Below are 21304 nucleotides of genomic sequence, written 5' to 3' on the forward strand. Positions count from 1 at the left end.
CCCCTTTCTGCATCCACCCTGGCCAATCAAAGCAAAGACGAAAGTTCGACCGTTTCTATTTCTCTTCTAAGTGTTTTTTCCGACCTCACGAAGACTGTGGAAAGCTGTTCCGAAACATAAATCCGACTTTAGCCGTCCATGGATGCAGAAAAACACCACAAGCCCAGCCAAAAAACAATGGCCTCGTTCTCCAGCCAAACCACACAGCAGCCTGGGAAAGGAATGTCACTGTGCAACTCTATCACAGAGCGGCCTAACAGAGACGCTCACGTTCAATGTCCTCGCTTTGTGCGCTGGCTGGAACACTGCACACTTTTGTTCCAGGCAAAGAATAATGTGCTCATACACAGAAACCCAGGTATACAAACACACACACACACACACACACACACAAAACCCTACCTAACCATGAGGTGAATGTCTCTCCTCGCCTTTTATTTCCTCCCTCCTGGTCCTCGCACTTCAGAGCCTGCCATCTCTCCATCCACCATATGTCCAACAGTGTGTGTCCTCGATTTTTCACAGGTGTGGGAGTTCATAGGTGGACCTGCTCTCTCTGGCTGTATCACTCTCAGTGTTTACACTGTACTGTTTGTAATCAGAGCTGTGTCTCATATTCACGCATGGTGTAAGCTAACCACTGGCATAGGCTTACACTCGTCCCCAGGGTAAAAAACAAACAAACAAACAAAAAACCCTCTCCACACCAGTAGGGGGCAGTAGTCTCTATTCAGAGATGTATGTGTTGCACAAATCATTTCCCTAATTAATAGAGTAAAGAGTAGTAGACTGTTAGGATTGCAAAACTAAGTGGTTGACTAGTGATGTAGTTTTAGTCTAATGTGATGATAGTATAAGTATCCATGTTGATATAATATCATATGTTAAACTCCAGGGTGCGGGGCCAACCTTTCTGACTTTCTGGGTAGGAATTTTTAAGGCAAGGTAGCATTGATTTGGCTTTTCCATAGCCGAACAGTTAGAAGGTGTTGTACGCAGGAAACCTTCTCATCTTTCAAATTTGGAATTACAAGATATGGTGCCGTTTTCCTTCCTTTGTTAGCTTTTTGTTCATCAGAGAATCTTGAAGGTGCACAGACAACATGAGCTTTTATCATTTATTTTTTGGATTTTTTTCCAGATTTTCTCCCTAATTTAGTCGTGTCCAATTCCTCCCCGTCACTAGGGGGCTCCCACTACCACCATCACGTGTTTCCTCTGAACCACTTGACCGCATCTTTTCGAGCTGCTCACTCACGCACCATTAGTGGCGAAGTAACACACTCGGAGGACAACGCCCCTGATCGGCTGTAGAGCCGTGATTAATGTGGGAGCACTAAGTAGCTCTCATCCCTCCCCTCTGAGAGAGCTCGGCCAATCAGCTCTCTCTAGACCTCCGGCTGTGAGAGGTAACAGCAATACCCGGGAACCGAACCAGCGATCTCCGGATGATAGGGCGAGCACTTTACCACTACTTTTGAAATCTCATGGATGCCCTAATTCCATGGTATCCCACCTTCGGGGTGGAGGACTTCTTTTTAACTTTGCAAGTAGTGATTCCATCTTAAGAGGACATTTTGTTTGGTCCTTCCTTATTAGAAGTCAAAAAAAGCCTAGTTATGATATGAGTAAAAAAACAGAACAGACCGATACAAAAACCAATGGTAGCACAAGAGACACACTGTGGCAATAATGTGAATAAACTATGTAAAGTATATATTAAAGTAAAAAAAAAATCTATATTAAATGCATATTAAACAGAACTTATAATGGTACCTACAGTGACACTAATAGGAAAGGTGTGAAGCAAGAAGGAATCCAAGTCTGGCCCAACTGACAGTGTTGGCGTATGCTTCAGCTTGGTCAGATATAATCAATCTTTCCTGGTGAAGAGGCCAAAATAAAATGTTTGTCTCACTTCTGCTGGTATTTGTGTCAGATAAATTGCCTACATTGGAGAATTCGAGCATTGCCCTTCTGCCCCATCCACCTGCAAACGCCGCTAACGAGAGAGACAGATAGGGAAGTAAAATAGAAAGTGAGAGAGAGAGAAAGAGAGAAGGAGGAGGAGGAGGAGATCTGGCCTCGCAGAAAGAAATAGCCTACATAAAAACAGGACTGATGAATATATGCTGCTGGAAAGGACACCAGCGCCAAGAACAGAAGAAGGATTGTGAAAATGCACGTTTTGGCAAATGTGAATAAAAATCATTTGCACAGGCAGGTCATTTGTAATGATAATGATGGTTGTGTTGTGGAAATCTAACAAAGCTAAAGCAAATTAGATATTTGTGCATGTGTGTGCGTGTATTTGTTGAATCATCCCGACTGACACGGAGTGCATTCACTTTCCCTATTGGTATACAGCAGATATCAGAAGAGAGCCAATGCCTGGATGTCGCAAGCCTGACTGATTGCAGCTGTTGTGCCATTGGCCATGCTGAACGTGCTGAGCGAGATTGCTTTCTCTGAAAATAAGCGCTGCAGAAAAAGAAAAAAAAAAAAGAGTACCAAATCCCTCCAGAGCCGGAGTCCGGCCATAGGCCATAGTGTCTCCTTCAAAGCAGAATCCATTGAGTGAGGACTTTCAATCTAACAGCAGTGAAAAAGTGGAGCGAGAGACAGAGAGAAAGTGGGATGGTGAGTGATAGAGGCCGCAGGTGATGGGGTGCAGCAGATGGATAGCGTATGAGGCCGAGCATGCGAGATTGAAATAGTGGCAGATAGGCTGGTGTGGGGGATTGGAATGGAAGAAAGCAAGCCGAGCTAAAGATTGAGATGAAGAAGGTGGCAAGCAGATGGGGAGGGAGCTGGAAATAGAGAGGAAAAGACGATGGATGGATGGAGTAACGGTCAGAGGAAGGAACCCATACTGCATGCTTGTGCTCTTGCGCGGTAGTTTTCAATTGAGCAAAAGGTAATGAGATATCATTCAGTGCGAGCCAGTTGTCCTCATATCACCTGGTCTTTCCAAGGATCATGATCAAAGCAGGGTTAAACGGATGCCTACGAGTCTGCCCCCTTTAAGCAGTATGATGTAACACACTGTTACTATGTGGTTTGGGACACAATAATGAAAGTAGTGTAGAATATTACGGAGGAGTTATAAAAATAAACTTAAATGAAAAAGTAATTAGAAGCAAAATATAAAGTGGTCAAAATAAGTAAACCGAATCTGAATTTCAGAAGTTTTCTGTAGACTGCACACTATAGGAGCAGAAAATGTGTTCTCAGAAAATTTTAGATCATTCCCGAATCAATAAACTGAACGGAATGTTATAAAGCGGGTAAAACATCTTGTTTGGAATGTTTTTTTTTACTCCGGAAACATTTTCCAAATTCTTCCGACAGTCTCTAGGGGTGTGACATGATGGCCATATGGACCTGTTAGACTTTCTAAAGTGCTATCTCTCCTCCAGTTTTTTTAAACAGCTTGAGTGGTGTGATCTCGGCTTTGCTCTCTAAGGGGCTACAGGCTAAGAGATGTGACAGAACCTCTCTCAACCTGCTAATGTCTTGCCCTCTCCTTGTTACTATGGCCTGTCTGTAAATATATACAGTGATACAAACAAACTTCGAGTATTAAGTTTTGCGTGATGTCACAGAAATTGTATAATTATGTGACTAATAATCGTGTGCAAAAATGTTATGGACAAATGTAATTATGTACATATGAACCCACATATTACTTTTTGTAATTAACATTAACACACTACAATTGATTATCTATTATATGTCAAGTAAACTGGTGACAGAATCTTGGGTACCTAAGGCTCACCAATGCCTGCGGGGACCAAAGGTCAGCCCGTCTAGTCCAATCCCACAGCAAAGCCAATGCAGCACGAATTGGTGAAAAACATCAACGCTGGCTAGGAAAGAAAGCCACCGGAACACCCAGCGTACCACAGCCTGGCGTTCTCTGGCCCAGCTGGTAAAGAGCCCAAGGCCACTGACCCAGGCTTCAAACTCCCCAGATACCAATCCGATAGCGCATCCATGGGATGCACTATAAATAAGTCTGATCCTTGAAGGCCCCACCCTGCAACCCATAGCAATCAAAGGATCTGCTGTTACCAAACACCCCAACACACCCACAGAGATCTTGTGGAGTTATTTCCTGAGGGTCCAGTCCTGCCCTGGTGGCACAATGTTTTGGGGTTTAACGTTTTGGCTGATTGGTGTAGACTCATACTGTAGGTTCGAGGCATTGCATTCTTTTCTTTGAAATACATGACAAACTACTCATCACTGTCAATTGAAGATAAACTTTATGTAACCTATATATACTTACTGTAAGAAAAGGAACCAATTAGAGTATTTCTCTAAGTTGTGAATAAGTTCATCCATTTTTTTGTTAAATAGTAGTGTCCTGTCCTCCAAGTCAGCATGGGAGAGGTTTGGGTTTCATGTACACTGTCAGAGCCTGCTTAATTAAAATCCAGCTGAGCTCCAGTTGGACTAATTGTGGAGATGAAACCAGAGGAAAGAATGGATCAGGAAATCTGATTAGGTTACTCCACCATGGGGTTCTCTCTGCGAGAATGCTACCCAGCTTTACACACACATCCACACATGCATGTATGCAGTCAGGATCAGAGTGTTTCAACAACTCCAATCTCCAACCCAGCAACCAAAACAAAGCCTCCCGCTCTCGTCAACATGGCTGCTTACTGGGTGCTACATGCTCGCCAGAGAACAGGCTAATTTTCCCTTTTTGCTCATTAGCAGCCCAAATAGCACATGGTATTTGCAGGCAGAGTTGCTTATGCAAATTGCTTTTACTCCTCACATGTAATGGATCATTTTCTTCAATCAAAAAAACAAAACAAAAAACAACAACAACCAAAGACTGGTTTGTCTTTGTGTTCTAGTGTTTCAATGAGGAGATCAATACGCTTCCAGCAATGAGATCAAACTCAATACGTTGCAGCTAGAACCCGGACAATGACTCCAAAATCTTATATTGTTCATTGACATCAATTTTGAATGCTTAATGGATAATGCTTCGCAGTAAGCTGTGGCACACACAGCAGCTTTTTAAGGATTGGAGGATCCCTAATGCTGTAGATTAGTGTCAGCTCGTGTGAGACTGCTGGAAAAAGCAGTGGCCTCCAGCTACAGTACATATCGATGCTCGCGGAGTAAAATGAAAAAGCAGCATTTATCGCACTATCGACTGACACTGAGATACTTCCCAGCCTTCAATCACTTTCGTTGACCTGCATATTCTTTCCTGTAAATCTGCAAATATTGTTTAGTACTAGTTGTACGTTTAAATGACAGATACATACTTATTAACATCGTTATACAGTAAACTAGCACTAGCACGATTTCATGAACTAATTGCATTTGCGTTTGCATTTACAGCATTTGGCAGGCGCTCTAATCCAGAACAACTTACACAAGTGCTTTGAAGTTTACAGTACATCAATTACACACTAAACGTAATCTATTTTGAATATAATATAATAATAAACGTAAACTATACTGTTAAACAACCAATCAACCATCTGATGTTAGTTTGCAAGCCATCACACATCATCTAGCTAATTAGCTTCCTAACTAAAACACAGGGATAAATAAGTAAATAAAACAAAAAAAAGGTAACAATAACACCGATAAAGAAGATGCACACTGGTGCAAATTATACAACATTGAAATACCACTGATCAACCATAGCATTATGACCAGCCGCTTAATCGTGAGTAGGTCCACCCTTTACCGCCAAAACAGTGATGCGTTGTGCTCTGACACCTTTGTATTTCTCAGCAGCATTAACCTTTTTTCGATTTGAGCTACAGTACAGTAGCGCTTCTATAGGATCGAACTACAAGTGAACCATTTTTCCTGAAGTTGTGTTGGAAACAGAAAAAATGGGCAAGCTTAAGTATTTGGGTGACTTCAGGCTCACTGATGCACATGGGAAGCGAAGGCTGGGCCAGACAGTCCGATACAACAAAAGCGCTAGTGTAGGTCAAATTGAGGAAAAGGTTAATGTTAGATCCAATACGAAGGTGTCAGAACAGATTGAATTGATAAAAAGGTTAATGCTGGTAGTGATAGAAATGGCATTGACTGGAAATACCTTTTTTTTTTTTTTTAAAGCATGCTAGTTAAGGCTGGTTACAACCTTACACAGTGAAAACAAGTCTAGGGGAAGGAATACCAAAGCTACGGTTAGCGAGCTAACAGACTGGGGTATACTGTTAGCTAAAACACAAAGCTTCAGCGACAACAATGCAGAATAGTGAGTCAGGATTTCAACTAAGTTTAAAGTACAACAGAAGCTAAACATTAAACTGACTAGCCAACTATTAAGTAAACAGCTTTGAAATTGTGAATTTGCTAATCCGCCCAATGTCGCTAAATGCGCCTTAGCCTTAACCGCGTTACTGTATACTAAAGGATTCTACGAGGCAGTTTGTCTAAATGCTAACACAAGTGCAAGGTATGGAAGCCTGCGAGGGCTCATTAGCATAATGCTAACTGGCACTTAGTGTTGGCATTTTTATCAGCTCTGCTGACCAGCGCAACTCAATAATTATAAAATCTAAAATTGTCTATGTTGCTGCAGACGTAGATATATTCTCTCTCCTCAATCTTATGAACCTACAGTAAGCGTGTAAGCGTGTGTTCGTCCCCCACTGGGAGCTGTTGTACGAGAGGGAAAAAGCCAGTGTAAGGAATGGTGTGTGCTGTCTGTCTATTTATTGCAACTGCAGTGCTGTCAGCTTGTTTCAGCTGGACCTATATTTCCAGATACGCAGCACAAATCAAACGTGCATTCGCTGGGAAAAAAAAGTCAAAAAGCCACTGTTTGCATTTTGCTTGACAGGCTTACACTAATCATACAGGAGCAGGACAGAGACTCTAGGAGGAACTTTAGCTCGTCTGGGAAGTTTCTAGAGAAGGGGGAAAAAACTGGATTGTCTTTCAGCTCTCGGGCTTAAAGTAATACCTTGAGTCGATAACATGAGAAACGAGAGCTTTAGGAAGTTCTGGCAAATAAAGTGAAGCTGTCTTTTGGCAAGAAGTGAATCGGCGATAGAGCTAAATCTACTTCAGTGTGTTAATAGCATTGTCACTACACAAAAGACATGGCGATTACACGATGTTGACTCCTTAATCACTATGCAGTGCACTACAAAGAACATAACCCAATGGATAATGACTATTTATAGTGCTGTCGGTCAGATAGAGGTCGCTTTCGCTTGTGAAGCACCTGTGGGTAGTGATAAAGAAGTGTAATCATGTTAAATTTAAAGGTCGTATCAAGGGCATGTAAACGTTTTTTAAATGCCACTTTAAATCATATAATTTGAGCCCATATATAATTTTACAGCAGAAGCTAAAATAAAAATATAAAATATATATATTTAAAATGAAAATCATTGTAAATTGACTTTAAATAAATGTTAATATAAAAGTTTTAATTTAACATACACTAATTTACTTTTAGGTCAAAGTCAAAACAAAAATAAATAAAAAAGGTAAAGTAAAAAAAAAAAGGTGTGTGTAAAAAATTTTTAAAGGCAATTTTTTAATGGTTTATTTTTTTTTTTTTTACTCTACACAATGGAATATTATGAATAAATAAACAAACAAACCAACAGTATGTGCATGGAGGGGAGTTAAAATTTACCTAATAGACAAAAAAACTAAAACAAATCAAATTTACCATTTACAAATTTTTAAATAATTGGGCTAAAAATTATTAAAATAATTATTAAAAATAATTGAAAATGTGTGTGACTATTGTGACTATTCAAAAAAATATGTTTTTTTTTACATTTTAACATTTTAAAACTAAGATATTTAATAATCACAAAACACTTAATAATAATAATAATAATAATAATAATAATAAAATAAATTAAACTTTGTGTTGGTCATCACGTGATTTAAAAGTAAGGTTAGTTTTTTTATTATTTTATTTATTAATTTTTTTACAGGATGAAATTCCTGTATCTTCATTCCACAGCTTTAACACACCTGCCTCTCCTCGCTCTTGTCTTTATCTCTCATTAGTTTTCTTCCCCTTCCACCCTTCAGTCTCTCTGGCTACGCTGTTTTAGCTGACTGCAGGCTTTAGTTAAGGCTTTCTTGTGCCTGACGATGGAAAAATGAGGCGTTCTCCTGAGATTGGTGCTTACACAGATAATCCAAAATCAATGACCACGGCAGGCTGGTGAATACGAAAGCGCACACTTGAAAGGCCGCCTGTCGCCAGTGGAAAGTTCCAGGAAATGCAGCATCATGGATTTCTTTCGAGTGGGGATTACAATGCTGCGATTTTCTTTTGAACCGGCTCAGTTTGTGGTCGGAGGCCTCGCCTAAGTGCTGTTGGGAAATTTAATTGGCAGCGGCAAGAGGGCTGTAACCTCTGGCTGTAAACTGGGGTCAGGCCTTGGAATATTTTTAAGGTTACGCAGCAGAAAAGCTGTAGCGATAAAAGTGAACTGTGTCGGTCTTACGTGTTCAGAATTCTCTGCAACATCAGGCTGTGAAGCAGTGCCGATGCATTTACATCCTGAAATGCAGGATTTGGAGTTTGATGTAACTTTGAATCTTAAGGTGAGCCTGTGATTGGCCAAAAAAAAAAAAAAAATCCCTACTAAACTAATCCTTTAAACACCATTCACACCTCCTTCTGTGCTCCTATAATAAAATCCTGTTCATCATTGACCACATGGTCTCCTTCCTGATCTGCACGTCTAAAATGCTTGTTTTGCCCCTGACCTATTTTGAGCCGCTCGCCATAAGACCAGGGATCAGATGGAGGCTGTTCTGTGCCAGAGGAAGTGGCAGTTTCCATGGCGGCTAAGCAGTGTCTTCCCAGCAAGAGGAAACTGTGAAGTCCTCGTGGTTATCGCACCGGAATGGCTTCCCTCACCACCTCGATTTCTGCCTGCTGTCAGCTGAGTCAGGCGCCAACTCAGCTCACACATGCTGTTATAATGCTAAAACACAAGTGGACTAGGCTAAGCTCATAAACACTAGCACGGAAATCCTTTCTTATGAATGAGTTTTGCCTTCGTTGATTAATTGATGCGATTTTGGCGAACCACACCAAGACATCTAAAACACTAACATCTCGAATCTGGCCGTCCAAAGCTCAAAGTTGGAGAGGTGATTTTCTGGTACTGCACCTCTTACTGTTTTTTATTAATGTATCAGTTCTAATATGGTATTGTTTGTGTTGTAATAACTAATTCATTGAGATTATCGAAGCTGCAGACGTTTTTTGTGTAAGATGTTGAATGTACAGTGCATTCATGGGAGAAGGGAGTCTCCAGTGTCAGTATTTAGAAACACTCAAGGGGGTTCACATTTGCTGTTTTTACGTCTTTGTTTTTCGTCTTAAGTTAATGAAGCGAGATGCTGCTGTTTTAGCTGTGATTATAGGAATTGATTTATTAATTTTGTGGATGTTTCACCACATTTATGTAACTACAAATATGATACATTTTGACTATGATGTATAGTCACTCACTCACTCACTCATCATCTATACCGCTTTATCCTGTATACAGGGGGGGCCTGGAGCCTATCCCAGGAGACTTAGGGCACATGGTGAGGTACACCCTGGACCGGGTGCCAATCCAAATATAAGTCATGGGAAATTTGGGGAATAACGCAATAGCACAATATGTTATAGCACAATTTAGAGAAGTACTGATAATCCTGGTTTAAACCAGAACCGTACCGTCCCTTTAATGATTACTTTTCCAAGTGTTTTAAGGCCTATTTAATGAAAGTGCTTTCACAGCACAAGAGGGGACACTGTGTGCACTGTATTTTCCGTCTGACATATTTCCCCTGCTATTAGGACGGCTTTCAGATAAAACAGAAACCCGATGAATAAGTACATACGACAGGCGAGTACAAGCTCTACGGACACGCATGTCACAACATATCAGTGCACCTGTTCATCCTGTAGTCTCGACCAGTTATTAGTTCACCCATCTTAATCTCTCCTGCAAATGGAGCGATCGCTAACGACTTTCAAGAAGAAGTAAGTGAGAAAGGACAGTATTTAATATTCAAGGACAATATCTAAAATTTCTAAAATCAAAACAAGCAGAAAACAAATCAGAGATTCAGTTCAGTGCAAATATTTCCAACTACTGACATGCAACAGATGGTTCATTTATTTTCCCTTTATTTATTTATTTATTTATTTATTTTTACTGATCTTCTTCTGCCATTCTATTAAGCGAGCCTCACCAAAAACGTGCCATTTTAACATCAGCGTGACATCTCTACGGAGATGATTAAGATTGTCTCAGAATCACGGTTCTGCTTGGGATTTAATTCCAGTCATAATGTGATATGCGGAGATTAGCGATGTAATCCAATCAGGATTTAGATGCCATAATCCACTTTATTGATATTGAAATGAAATGAAGTTAAAAAGAAAAAAATATGGCTGTTGTTTCACAACTAAATAACTCTATGCATATTATCTGTGATCGGCATGCGGGTACAGGAACTGGACTGAAAATGAAAGACAAAAAAGTCCTTCAGAAAGACTAGAATAAAAATAAAAAAAAACGTCTGGCTATTCAAAAGCAAAATATAAAGAAATGGGGAAGACTTTAGCGCAGTACTGGGTGTATATACTGTACTATTGATATGACCATGCTGTTAAATTTTCAATTTTGATTGTTCACGCCTATTTTAATCGATCACACACACACAAATTGTTGACTATTTTCCTACAAACGTGTCATGTGCGTATCGCTGTGATTATAAGCCCCTGAACTTTGGTTTAACATGTTGAACGTCTTCGCTAAATACCTAAACACAAGTTGAAAACTCAATGTTTTTCGAAAGCGCAGCTTAGACAGGGTGTCACATCACGTTATGAACAAACACGACCAAAAAGAAATGACAGCAGCTTTCATGGATAAAGATTAAAGTATAAATTCAGAAGCTAATCTTAGTGTCAAAGTGTCCTTATCGATGATTTAATAGTACTGCTTGGCATTCCGTCTAAATATGAAGTTGTTTAAAACATCAGGAATTCCTTCGCACTAAAGAGATGGCAGACGAAATGTGAGAAAAAATATGCTGTTCTTTTTTTCCTTTTTGGATTTTTGTACAATTTTTTTTCACCTGGTATGACATTATTGCGGGCAAGAAGAAAAAAAAACATGATTGGGCATTAGGAATTTGCATAGTAGCCCTCCTCTGGCTCATCTCCTGGGTAGTGTTTTTACTGTTTAAAGTCCTGCATTCTGATTGGCTGGAAAAATGCACTTCCACAAATGTGCATTAAAGGGCAGTAGCTCGCTCGCATTTAAAACTACAGAAAGTAACTGTAAAAGTGCATGAATCCAAAAGAACTTTATGCATTATGGACGCATTTTAAGACTTATATTGATTTGTTAGAAATAAGTATAATATATACCTTTAAAGATAAAAAAAAAAAAGAGAAACTGTGTCTTATACCTGAGCATGTTTCCTGCTCAGTGTCTCTACAAAGCATGCATTACAAATGGTCCTTTCTGTCCTTACTTTACGCACTGTCCAACCAACAGGTGTCCGGCGACCAGCCATAACGCCAATCAGCCTTATTAAATAACAGCGCACTTAAAACAGGAACGCAGGATTGTCTGATCCTGGATGAAAAAACTTTTTTTTTCTTTTCTTTTACTTGTTCCCATTTCTTCTCCTTTTTTATCTGGCATCTATCGTCTCTTAGCCATAACCATGTTACGCACGTCTTGCTAAGCAGAAGCAAGGAAAAGGATAGAGGTTAAACCGTTTAGAAGGGAAAAATAGACAAAAAGAATAAAAAAAACAGTAGTGTTAGAGATGATCGCCTGCCAATAAGGTTGTACCGAGACATGAGATCAGGTCACGCATTTGTTTTTTTGTTTTTTACTTTTTTCTGAGCAAGACACAAAGGAAGCGCTGTTTCGGTTAAGCTAGGTTAAGAAGGTGAGCTAAAAAAAAAAAACACATACAAATGGAAAATTTTAATTTCCTCTATTGCTCATAAATAGGCAACTAATGTTTGTACAGGATTAATTTAAGTTACGCTGTGTCATTATGTATACTGTATAATTGTTGTGCAAAAGTTTGCGCCCCCCCCCCCTCGGGTATTGAGCTTCTTCCTGTTAGAAGACATTGTTTTAAGTTCAATAGTCAACACATACTAATAAACCTTAAGGAGAAAATACAAGGAACGCAAATGAACAGGGATCATTATCAGCCGAGGATCCATGCATCGCTATTCATACTGTATGCACTGGTAATTTATTCACTAAAGGTGTCTCATGATTCCAACTAATCAACACATGTTTACTTTAAGTCTTATTTAAGGATTAAAATGTTTGAACACTTTGCATTTTACAGCTTTACACATCAGCGTTAGGTTTTAGAAGGAATGCAGCTATAATAAGATTAAAAATGCCAAGTAACGTATTGACTTTTCCACGAAACAGTGATGAGAAGGTGATGAAAGGAAATGAACACAGGAAGCAGGGGGAGAAGAGACATTTGGCAGCGAATGTCAGAGACAAGTGGAATGAAAATGACATGTTTCGATCACACTTTAACTAACATGCACTCATCGATATGGTGATGAGAACTTTTTAAAAGTCCGGGGTACGGCTGTAACTTTACAAGGGTTTCAGTTTGAGGGTTTTTTTCAGGAGGAGATCACTGATTTTATATCGCATTAAAAGTTGATAACATTTTTTTTTTTGAAGATCACAACCCCCAAATGTTTTATTTCTTACTTTTATAGTTCCTTTACTAAAAGAAGAACAAAAAAAAACCCACCCAACAATAAATGTCTTGTCGGTTGCATCATTTTGAAATAAAGGCTTGCTTTTGGCTGAGTTTTCTTTTGGAAGCGAAACAAGACCCATGATCAGAGTGTGTGTTAGTCACTCATGACTGTTTTCTAGAAGACTGGCTGTTGTGTCGCTCTATAAAAAGTGTTGTCCTCAGTTAGGGAAAGGAATCGCAGGGTCAGGGCGCAGGGCCTCCTGAGATCCCTCCGAGCCATTTGTGGGTTGTTTCCGAGTGCGACCCCCTGGCTAGACACGACATCGTCACTGGAGAGTCCCCGGCTGCAGGCTCACTCCAATCTGAGACTAAGCTTTCGGAGATATTAGCATTAGCATTGCTGTCAGTGTCTGTTTGTTCCTTTGCCTGGCAGGTGGTTTAGAATTAAAACCAGATGCTCGGATGTCAGAAAATGTAAGAACGGCATCGTCACGGCAGGCTGCGTGAGGGCAATGTGACTTTTTTTTTTGTGCTGAATTAACACATGCTAGTGCATAACACACGGTATTGCTTTCTAACAAGCTGCCCGATCACCTTGAAGTTTCTTCATTTCCAGATTTAGTAACAGCATCTCTCTCTCTCTCTTTCTTTCCGTCTCTCGCTGTCTTTCTCGATCAGATCCGGGTGGACGGGCCATCCCACGGTGCGTTGCAGTATGAAACCGTGCAGGTGGTGGAGAACGGGCCGATCCTGCGTGACATGGCTTTCTCGGCTGATCAGCAATTCCTGTACGTGATGTCAGAGACCCAGGTAAGTCATTTCTCTTTCTCTTTTTTATTTTTTTATTTTTTTTTATTTTATTTTTTACTGCGCTTCTGTCTAAAGACATCCTCTCGGTTACAGCCGCACACTGTTTCGGGTCCTGTGCAGACGAGAGAGAGTTGTGTGAAAGCAGCAGGATAAAATTATCCCAGAGCGGAGCGTTCTGAATGTACCAATCACTGACTCACAGAACACACACACACACACACGACACACAAATAAGTACTGGCAGAAATTTCGAACAAGAGGTGGGATCATTTGCAGTAATTAGACTTCCATGGCGAAGGAGGGGTTGCTGCAGAGAGAGAGAGAGAGAGAGAGAGAGAGAAAGTTTCAGTGTGTGTGTGTGTGTGTGTGTGTGTGTGTGTTTTAATGTAAATTATGACGAGCAAGAGAGAGGATGGAGTGGGTGCATTAGACTTTACAAACTTTCCCTTTTGCACACACACACACACACACACGACTGTGCACACACACAGACAAATACACACATGCAATTTGCTCACTAAAAATGCTTCAAATGGAACAGTCTGTGTGTAATGCACGTAATGGATGGAGTAGATCGGCCACTGCGGTGATTTCTCCAGCACCACTAAAGCCTGTAAGCCATTACCAGCCATAGTAGGCTATATTCACACAACAGAATAAAAAGCACTTACTCACAAAAGACACACTTATGCCTGTCACTATGGATGGCCCTTAGTACCACTTGGAGGGAAACAAGAAAACACTACATAAGGCCGGAGTAACCAGACTGGTTTTCAGGTTGGCCTGTCTGAGAGAACACTGCCACCACATTAATGCACATGTACTGTAATGGTATGTAACAGTTCTCTTATATAATATAACACACCATTCGTAATGGCTTATAACGCGCCATTTACAATATATGTGCATGTGACTTAATAATGCCACAGCACATTATAATAAAAGACGGTTATTAAAATTAATGCATTTTACCCCACAACAATAGTTTCTTGGTATGTAATACAAGTCTAAATTATTGTTATTAATTATTATTATTATTATTATTATTATTATTATTATTATTAATAATAATAATAATAGTAATTATTATTATTATTATTATTATTATTATTATTATTATTATTATCAATATAATGCATTATAACTATAATTGATTTTCCAACAAGTTATAGAGTATCATATATGCTGTACAATACTTATATTATATAAACTTATATTATATAAATTTCTATGTAAATATTCATAATTATACAGTCATTAACAATTTGCTATGTTGTTGCATCATAACCTAGCAGAACAACAAACGTTACAATGCATTATAACACATACTACGTTTCTTAATATGTAATAACTTTTTAAACAGAATATATTTTTATGACACTGCTAACAAATAATAATATTTACATTAAAAAGCATTTATAACCTGTTATAAAATCTAGCAGTGTACTTTATAATGCTTAGCATATATTATATGTACAAGATCATAAGCATCCATAAGTACATATTTACAGTCCGTGAGTAAATGACTTGTAATATGACAATGTCAAATGTCATAACTCATTATAATTGTAGCTATTACTGACAACATTGTAGCCACGATAGTTGTTATGCATTAGAATGCGTGCATTTAGTTTTCCACTATTATTGTTTATCCCTTTATATGGTACGTTATGTAATATACTATAAATTATTGCTTATACTGTAATGCTCAGTATCTTGTGCTCAGTGCAATTCCAACATGTTATACAGCACAGAAAATAGCTTCTCTAGTGTACAGTATGCGAGTGTTTGTTGATGCTCAATTGGTACTAAGGGGCACAAAGTGTGGCAAGAAAATTTCCCCCACACCATTACACCACCATTAGCCTGAACTGTTGATACAAAGCGAGATGGATCCATGCTTTCATGTTGCTTATGCCAAATTCTGACCTAATATCCTTTTCTTAGCATCTCTTAACAATGCTCTAAGAACACATATAATGCATTATACAATCTGAGTCCATAGTATTCCGCCTGTAACTCTAACTGTATCTTGGCAATATTTAACATTATCACTCATTATTATGTGCTTTATAAAACAGAATTCATGGCCATAAACTCATGGCCGTCCTTGGCACCTGTTTTAAACAGTACATATAAAAACAAAACAAAGCCAGCAGGACCTGGAAGCATTTTAGAGTTGATGATTTTGTTTACTAATGGACGTGATAGGTGGTAGCTGGGACTTGTGGAAAATTAAAAGCTGCTCGATTTTCTCAGTTACGCCTGAGGTCATGAGGTGCAAAACAATATAAGTATTAAAATTTATGGAATTTATGAATAGTTTATTCGGAGCAGAGCAGTTTACAAGCCCTAGATCATAAGAAGGCTTGTTTTATGCAGCGTAATTTGAATAATATTTTGAGATTATTTTAGTGATAGCGTTCGTTCTTTGTGACTGATTATACCTGCAGCAGTAGACCTGCGATTAAAGAGAATGATGATGTTCTCTGTTTATCTTTCGCAATCTCATGAAAAATATACGATAAGCAGTTATATTACGTTGATATATTGCCCCTGCCACATAGTATTATTAGCTGTCCTGGTTTAGGTCCCAGGTTCAAACCCCACCACCCCCTGTTGGGCCATTGAGCAAGGCCCTTAACTGCTTGGATGATGAGATAAGATTAAAACCTCTTCAACTCACCCAATTCATGGCATCATGTCTTTAATCTGGCTTTTACTAGTTAACAGTAATTTAAAGCAGTACACTGAAACTATACTGTACTCTCATTCCTAACTCTCCGGCCTCTGGATTTTCAGTGTTTTTATTGAACATTGGGATTATCTTGGATGGAGTCATCCCGTGGAATCTTACCATCACTCACACACACTGAAAGTCAGAAAACTAACATCTGGAGACTGATAAGTTGTAGTTCCTGCTGTGGTATGCTCTGGTTCGTTCCATATGTATTAAAAGGAACATCTGGAATTGAATATTTTTTATTTATTTGTAAAAGTTTCTTTGTGACATAAATAGAGCCAAATTGTTTTGAGTGCTCTGCAACAGCTCTTACTGGAACTTGAGTTGAGTTCCCACAAGGTTCCTCGATTGCACCTTGGTTAGTTAAGGGTTCATGGTTTCCTGTTTCGCAGCTTTTTTTGAAGGGGAAAAGAAAACAGTTAAGTAGCCAATGCCATGCAAATAACATTTTTTTTTTAATTATTATTATTATCATTTTTAGATAACATTCACATCAGCTGAAGTCACGCGTCACGCAGAAAGAAAGTTAGATATTAAGAGAAAGACTTGACCTGTTTTCACAAAAAGTCTAAAAATCCTCAATATATTACGATATTTATCAAACTATTTATTCGAAACTGGGCCACGGTCACCCCCACCAAAGCGTCCTGTTAGAAGATTGACAGAATGCTTTGTTTGATGGGGATAAATGCAGCAGGGGCAATTAATTTCATAAGTGATCTTGTCCTACAGCAATTAGCCTATTAGCCCAGTTAGAGAGCTCAGTCATCTGCTTTGTGTTTGCTACAAACATCTTGGGATGTCCTCTATAGGGAGATTGTAAATAAATCCAGAAGCTATTTATTGAACACACTGCTACACAGAAGCCAGTGGGAAACCTTCTTGAAAACCGAGACGCCAACACTGGTAACGTTTCTGATCAAGGTCATGGTTACGGTTATACTTTTTAGTTATTTTTGTAGACTGTGTCAGTCATAAAACTAATATCACTTACCTTTAAAATTCTGGAAAACATTGTCAGTGTGGTTAGGACTAAATATAGAATGCTCTGATTTCCTTAATCTATTTAAATGTAGGATTAGTTTTGATGCTCTTTTTTTTTAATAAAAAGAAATCAGCACATTAAACCTATTGTAGAGGATATGTGTCATTGTGGCTTTCATTACTAAGAGGAAAAGTCGAAACTCTACTCACATCAGGTAGTCTGGGTTTAATGTCACGGTTTAGACACGCTAATGCGCTTTACTGTGATTTACCCATGTACCTATTTTCTCCTCTCATCTCTTACTGACTCACTCTGTCTCAGTCTTTGTCTCTCTCTTCCCTTCTGACAGAGTGGTTCAGCTATCAGGTATCCATATTTAGTAATTAAGGACGATAAGAGCGGCAGAATGGTGAAATTCTCCAGGCTATATTTTGCGGTTAGCGGTCTGACAGCCTCTTGACTCACAAATGTTTTGGTGCATCCCATAAAGTTAAGCCTTTATTTGTCACATATGCATTACGGCACAGTGAAATTCTTTCTTCACACATCCCAGCTTGGGGGGCTGGGGTTAGAGTGCAGGGTCATGATACAGCACCCCTGGAGTGGACAGGTTTAAAGGCCATGCTCAAGGGCCCAACAGTGGCAGCTTGGTGGAGCTGGGGCTTGACCTGCTGACCCTCTGATCAGTAACCCAGAACTTTAACCCTCTGAGCCATCGCTGCCCATAAAGCCTGATTTATGCTTCTGCATCAAATCTAAGCAGTTAGTTGGCAGATGGGTTTCTTTGGTGTACTATGAACAATGATAAATGAAACCAAGCACTTCTTGTTGGGTGATAGATTTAGAACAACAACTACTTTTATTGAAATTACTGCAACACAGAAACGACAGGATAGGGGCAGCTCAGTGGTTAGGTGATGAGAAGGTCCCAGGTTCAAATGACCACCAAGTTGCCACTATTGGGCCCTTGAGCAAGGCCCTTAACCATTAAATGCTTAGCTGTAAACATAAAAAATGTATGTTACTCTGAATAAAGGTATCTGCCAAATGCCACGACGTAATGTAAATCCGAGTATGTGGTCAACATGCTGCTTAACTAAATTCCAAAACATAAGCGTAGAAAAAGAAGCCAGAAATGCGATGCTACCAGCTGCACCAATCACAGATGGTTCGGTCCGCATTGCCACAAGATGTAGTTAAATTTCTAGCAAGGCAGCACCAGGTATAGGGTATACAGCTACACAAGACCTACGGTGTAGACTTGATGCTGAAGCATGAATCAGCCTTAACAGTACACCAGGCTACACAAAGTGTAAATACACAACAGCGAGATGTGATAACTACAAGGAACAGAACAATAATACACAGGACAAAAGATACACATGGGCCGTACGGTGTAAAACCCGGTTGGAAGGATAGCAGCAAATTGGATTAGTGTTCCATAAAGTGCCTGAATACAGTGGTATTGAGTCACTGAGATGTTTAACTAGCCCAGGTGAGCGTTGAGGGTCAACAGGGTGTTGAGTAATCCAACTGTCTCATGGGAGGAATTGTAGTGGAGGCTCCTGTACTTTCTGGTCCATGAGATGTCATGTGAGAGTCATTTACAATGCTGGAAGCTTTGCTTGTTATATAACTGTCAATAGTGAGAAGAAAAAGTCTCTGATGATCTCACAATCCACTCACACTTCCACACTGAACCACACTATGAGTCAGCTATGATCAGGATGCTTCCTATTGTTCAGCTATACAGGGTCAAATATACTAGATCAAATAAAAAATCAGGACAAATCAGTGTCAACTAATGAAATATTTACATGTGGATTGAGCAACTTCATGTTTAAGGGAAATACTCTGAAGTATTTGGTCAAACCCGATCATCCCAAAGGTGCTTGATGGGGTTGAGGTCGCAGGGCTCTGTGTTAGGGCCAGTCAAGTTCTTCCACACCGAACTCATCAAACCATGTCTTTATAGTTCTTGCTTTGTGCACTTGACCACAGTCATGTTGGAATATAAAAGGGACTTCCCCAAACTGTTGCCCCAAAGTTGGAAGCAGAGAATTGTCCAAAATGCTGAAGCATTAAGATTGCCCTTCACGGGGGATAAGGGGGACTGAAACACCAGAGTTTAATAATTAACATGTTTGGCCAAATACGTTTGCCCATATAGTGTATGTTTCCCTTGATTCAGCATGGAGGTTAATATTCAATGTGTAAATAATATATATATATATATATATATTTTACTTTTTTTTCTTTGTTTAAAAGTTAGTAAGTTCAGTATTAAAGTGTATGTGTGTGTTATGCTGTTGAATTGTTACTATTGGTGCGAAATATCCAAAAGAATTTTAAGCAGAATCAGAATTTTCGCCTCTGGTGCTTGGCCTTAGTTGTCAATGGTGCTGAGTGATAAATGATCCTGTGGATTTTCTGACTGCCTAAAGGAGGATTACTCAATCCTTGATATGTCTTTTTCCCTCTCTTTTTCCACATAGTAACTCTCTTTCTAACTAATTTCACACACACACACACACATATATCCAGCATCTTTCCTTGGGGAAAACAGGAGAGAAAAATATGGACACTCCGTTGATGCCCCCCTGCGGCTACGACCCCCATAGCCGAGTTCGGAGAAGAGTAAAGAGGTGTGAGAGAGAGAGAGAAGGAAACATACACCAGTAGGTCGATAAGAGGACACTGGCAGTAGGGAGCAGTGGAGCGAACAGTTGTGTGTGTCATTAGCCGGATTGGTAGTGCAGAGTTGGGCTGGCAGTGTGTCCAGGCCCCGCCGATTTTCACAGTCCCCACACGGCAGGAGCGCAAAACCGTAACCGCCCTAAACACTGAACACACTGCGGTTCATTTTATATGAATGTATATCTGTGGGGTGGATTAATGTTTGTCCCCTATTAGCGTATTTTAACCAGACAGCCTCAAACAATACAGTAACCCATGGTAACCTACTGTAGCGTATGTTTTTATTTCCATAATGGGTTTAGTTGTCCTGTCTGGAGCATGTGGGCAGGGCTTAAAACAGGCAGTGCAGCTCATTGATTGGTCATTGCGGCATCGACTGTATAAAAATTAAGAACAAATATATAATACATTTATTATTTTTTTTTTTTTTAGTTTTTAGGAATACATTTAATATATATTTAATTTATTTTAAATATCATGATTTACATTTCTTACCTGGGCTCAGTGTAAAAAAACACAAATGTCTAATTTACTATCGTTTCTCACTAATTACTGTAAATAATTATACACTGCCTGGCCCCCAAAATAATATTTTATTCCACATTCGTGACCATTGAGCACAGCACACAATGTGATGTCCTGGATTGCCATCAAGTGGAAAAAAAACTCCATAGATGTGATAACCTGGTCATTCAGGTCGTCAGCTGACTTGATTTTATTGCCACATAACGTTACTGACTCTAGACCTGAGCGACTGAAGTCCATTTCTTGCTTTATGCTTTTTTAGCAAATTAAGGCCTTTTTTTCTGATTAGTCGTACAAACAATTGGCTTTCTTGTGTACTCACAGCTGTTTAGTTTTCCATATCACATTGTGTGAGTATGGAGATTTTCTTACTTGCACTGTTACAAATAGCTCTAATTTCTACTGACTATATTTTTCCCCACTTTTACCATTTGTTAATACTTTTATGATGCAATAATTACATGCATTTACACAATGTATCATATACGCAATAATACAGCATTCGCAAGTCAGAAATAGTGTTTTTGCTGTGTTTTAAATTGCCCAAAGAATTTCTGCTAAAAGTTTTCTCAGATTTAAAAAGTACCAGCACAAAGTTTTACAACAAATAAGCATCATACTGTAAATAGAAATATTCTGTTAATAATATATATTCTGTTAAATAATTTACTTAACTGGGACTTAATTGTGACTGAATTTAAACAATTCTGCAAAGAAGAGTGGGACAAAATTCCTCCACAGTGATGTAAAGGACCGATGATTGCCAGTTATCGCAAACGCGTGATTGCAGTCGTTGTCCAGTC

General features: G+C 39.2%; 1 protein-coding gene across 1 annotated transcript in view; it reads left to right on the forward strand.

Moving 5' to 3' along the window:
• plxna4 (plexin A4) overlaps positions 1-21304 on the forward strand; it is a 320040-nt gene that overhangs the window by 152577 nt on the left and 146159 nt on the right. Inside the window, exon 4 of the mRNA XM_053508461.1 lies at positions 13420-13551. Within this exon, the coding sequence (XP_053364436.1) occupies positions 13420-13551 (132 nt within the window). The remainder of the gene's footprint in view (positions 1-13419; positions 13552-21304) is intronic.

This window comes from Clarias gariepinus, chromosome 12 (assembly GCF_024256425.1).
Source record: "Clarias gariepinus isolate MV-2021 ecotype Netherlands chromosome 12, CGAR_prim_01v2, whole genome shotgun sequence".
Lineage (NCBI taxonomy): Eukaryota > Metazoa > Chordata > Actinopteri > Siluriformes > Clariidae > Clarias > Clarias gariepinus.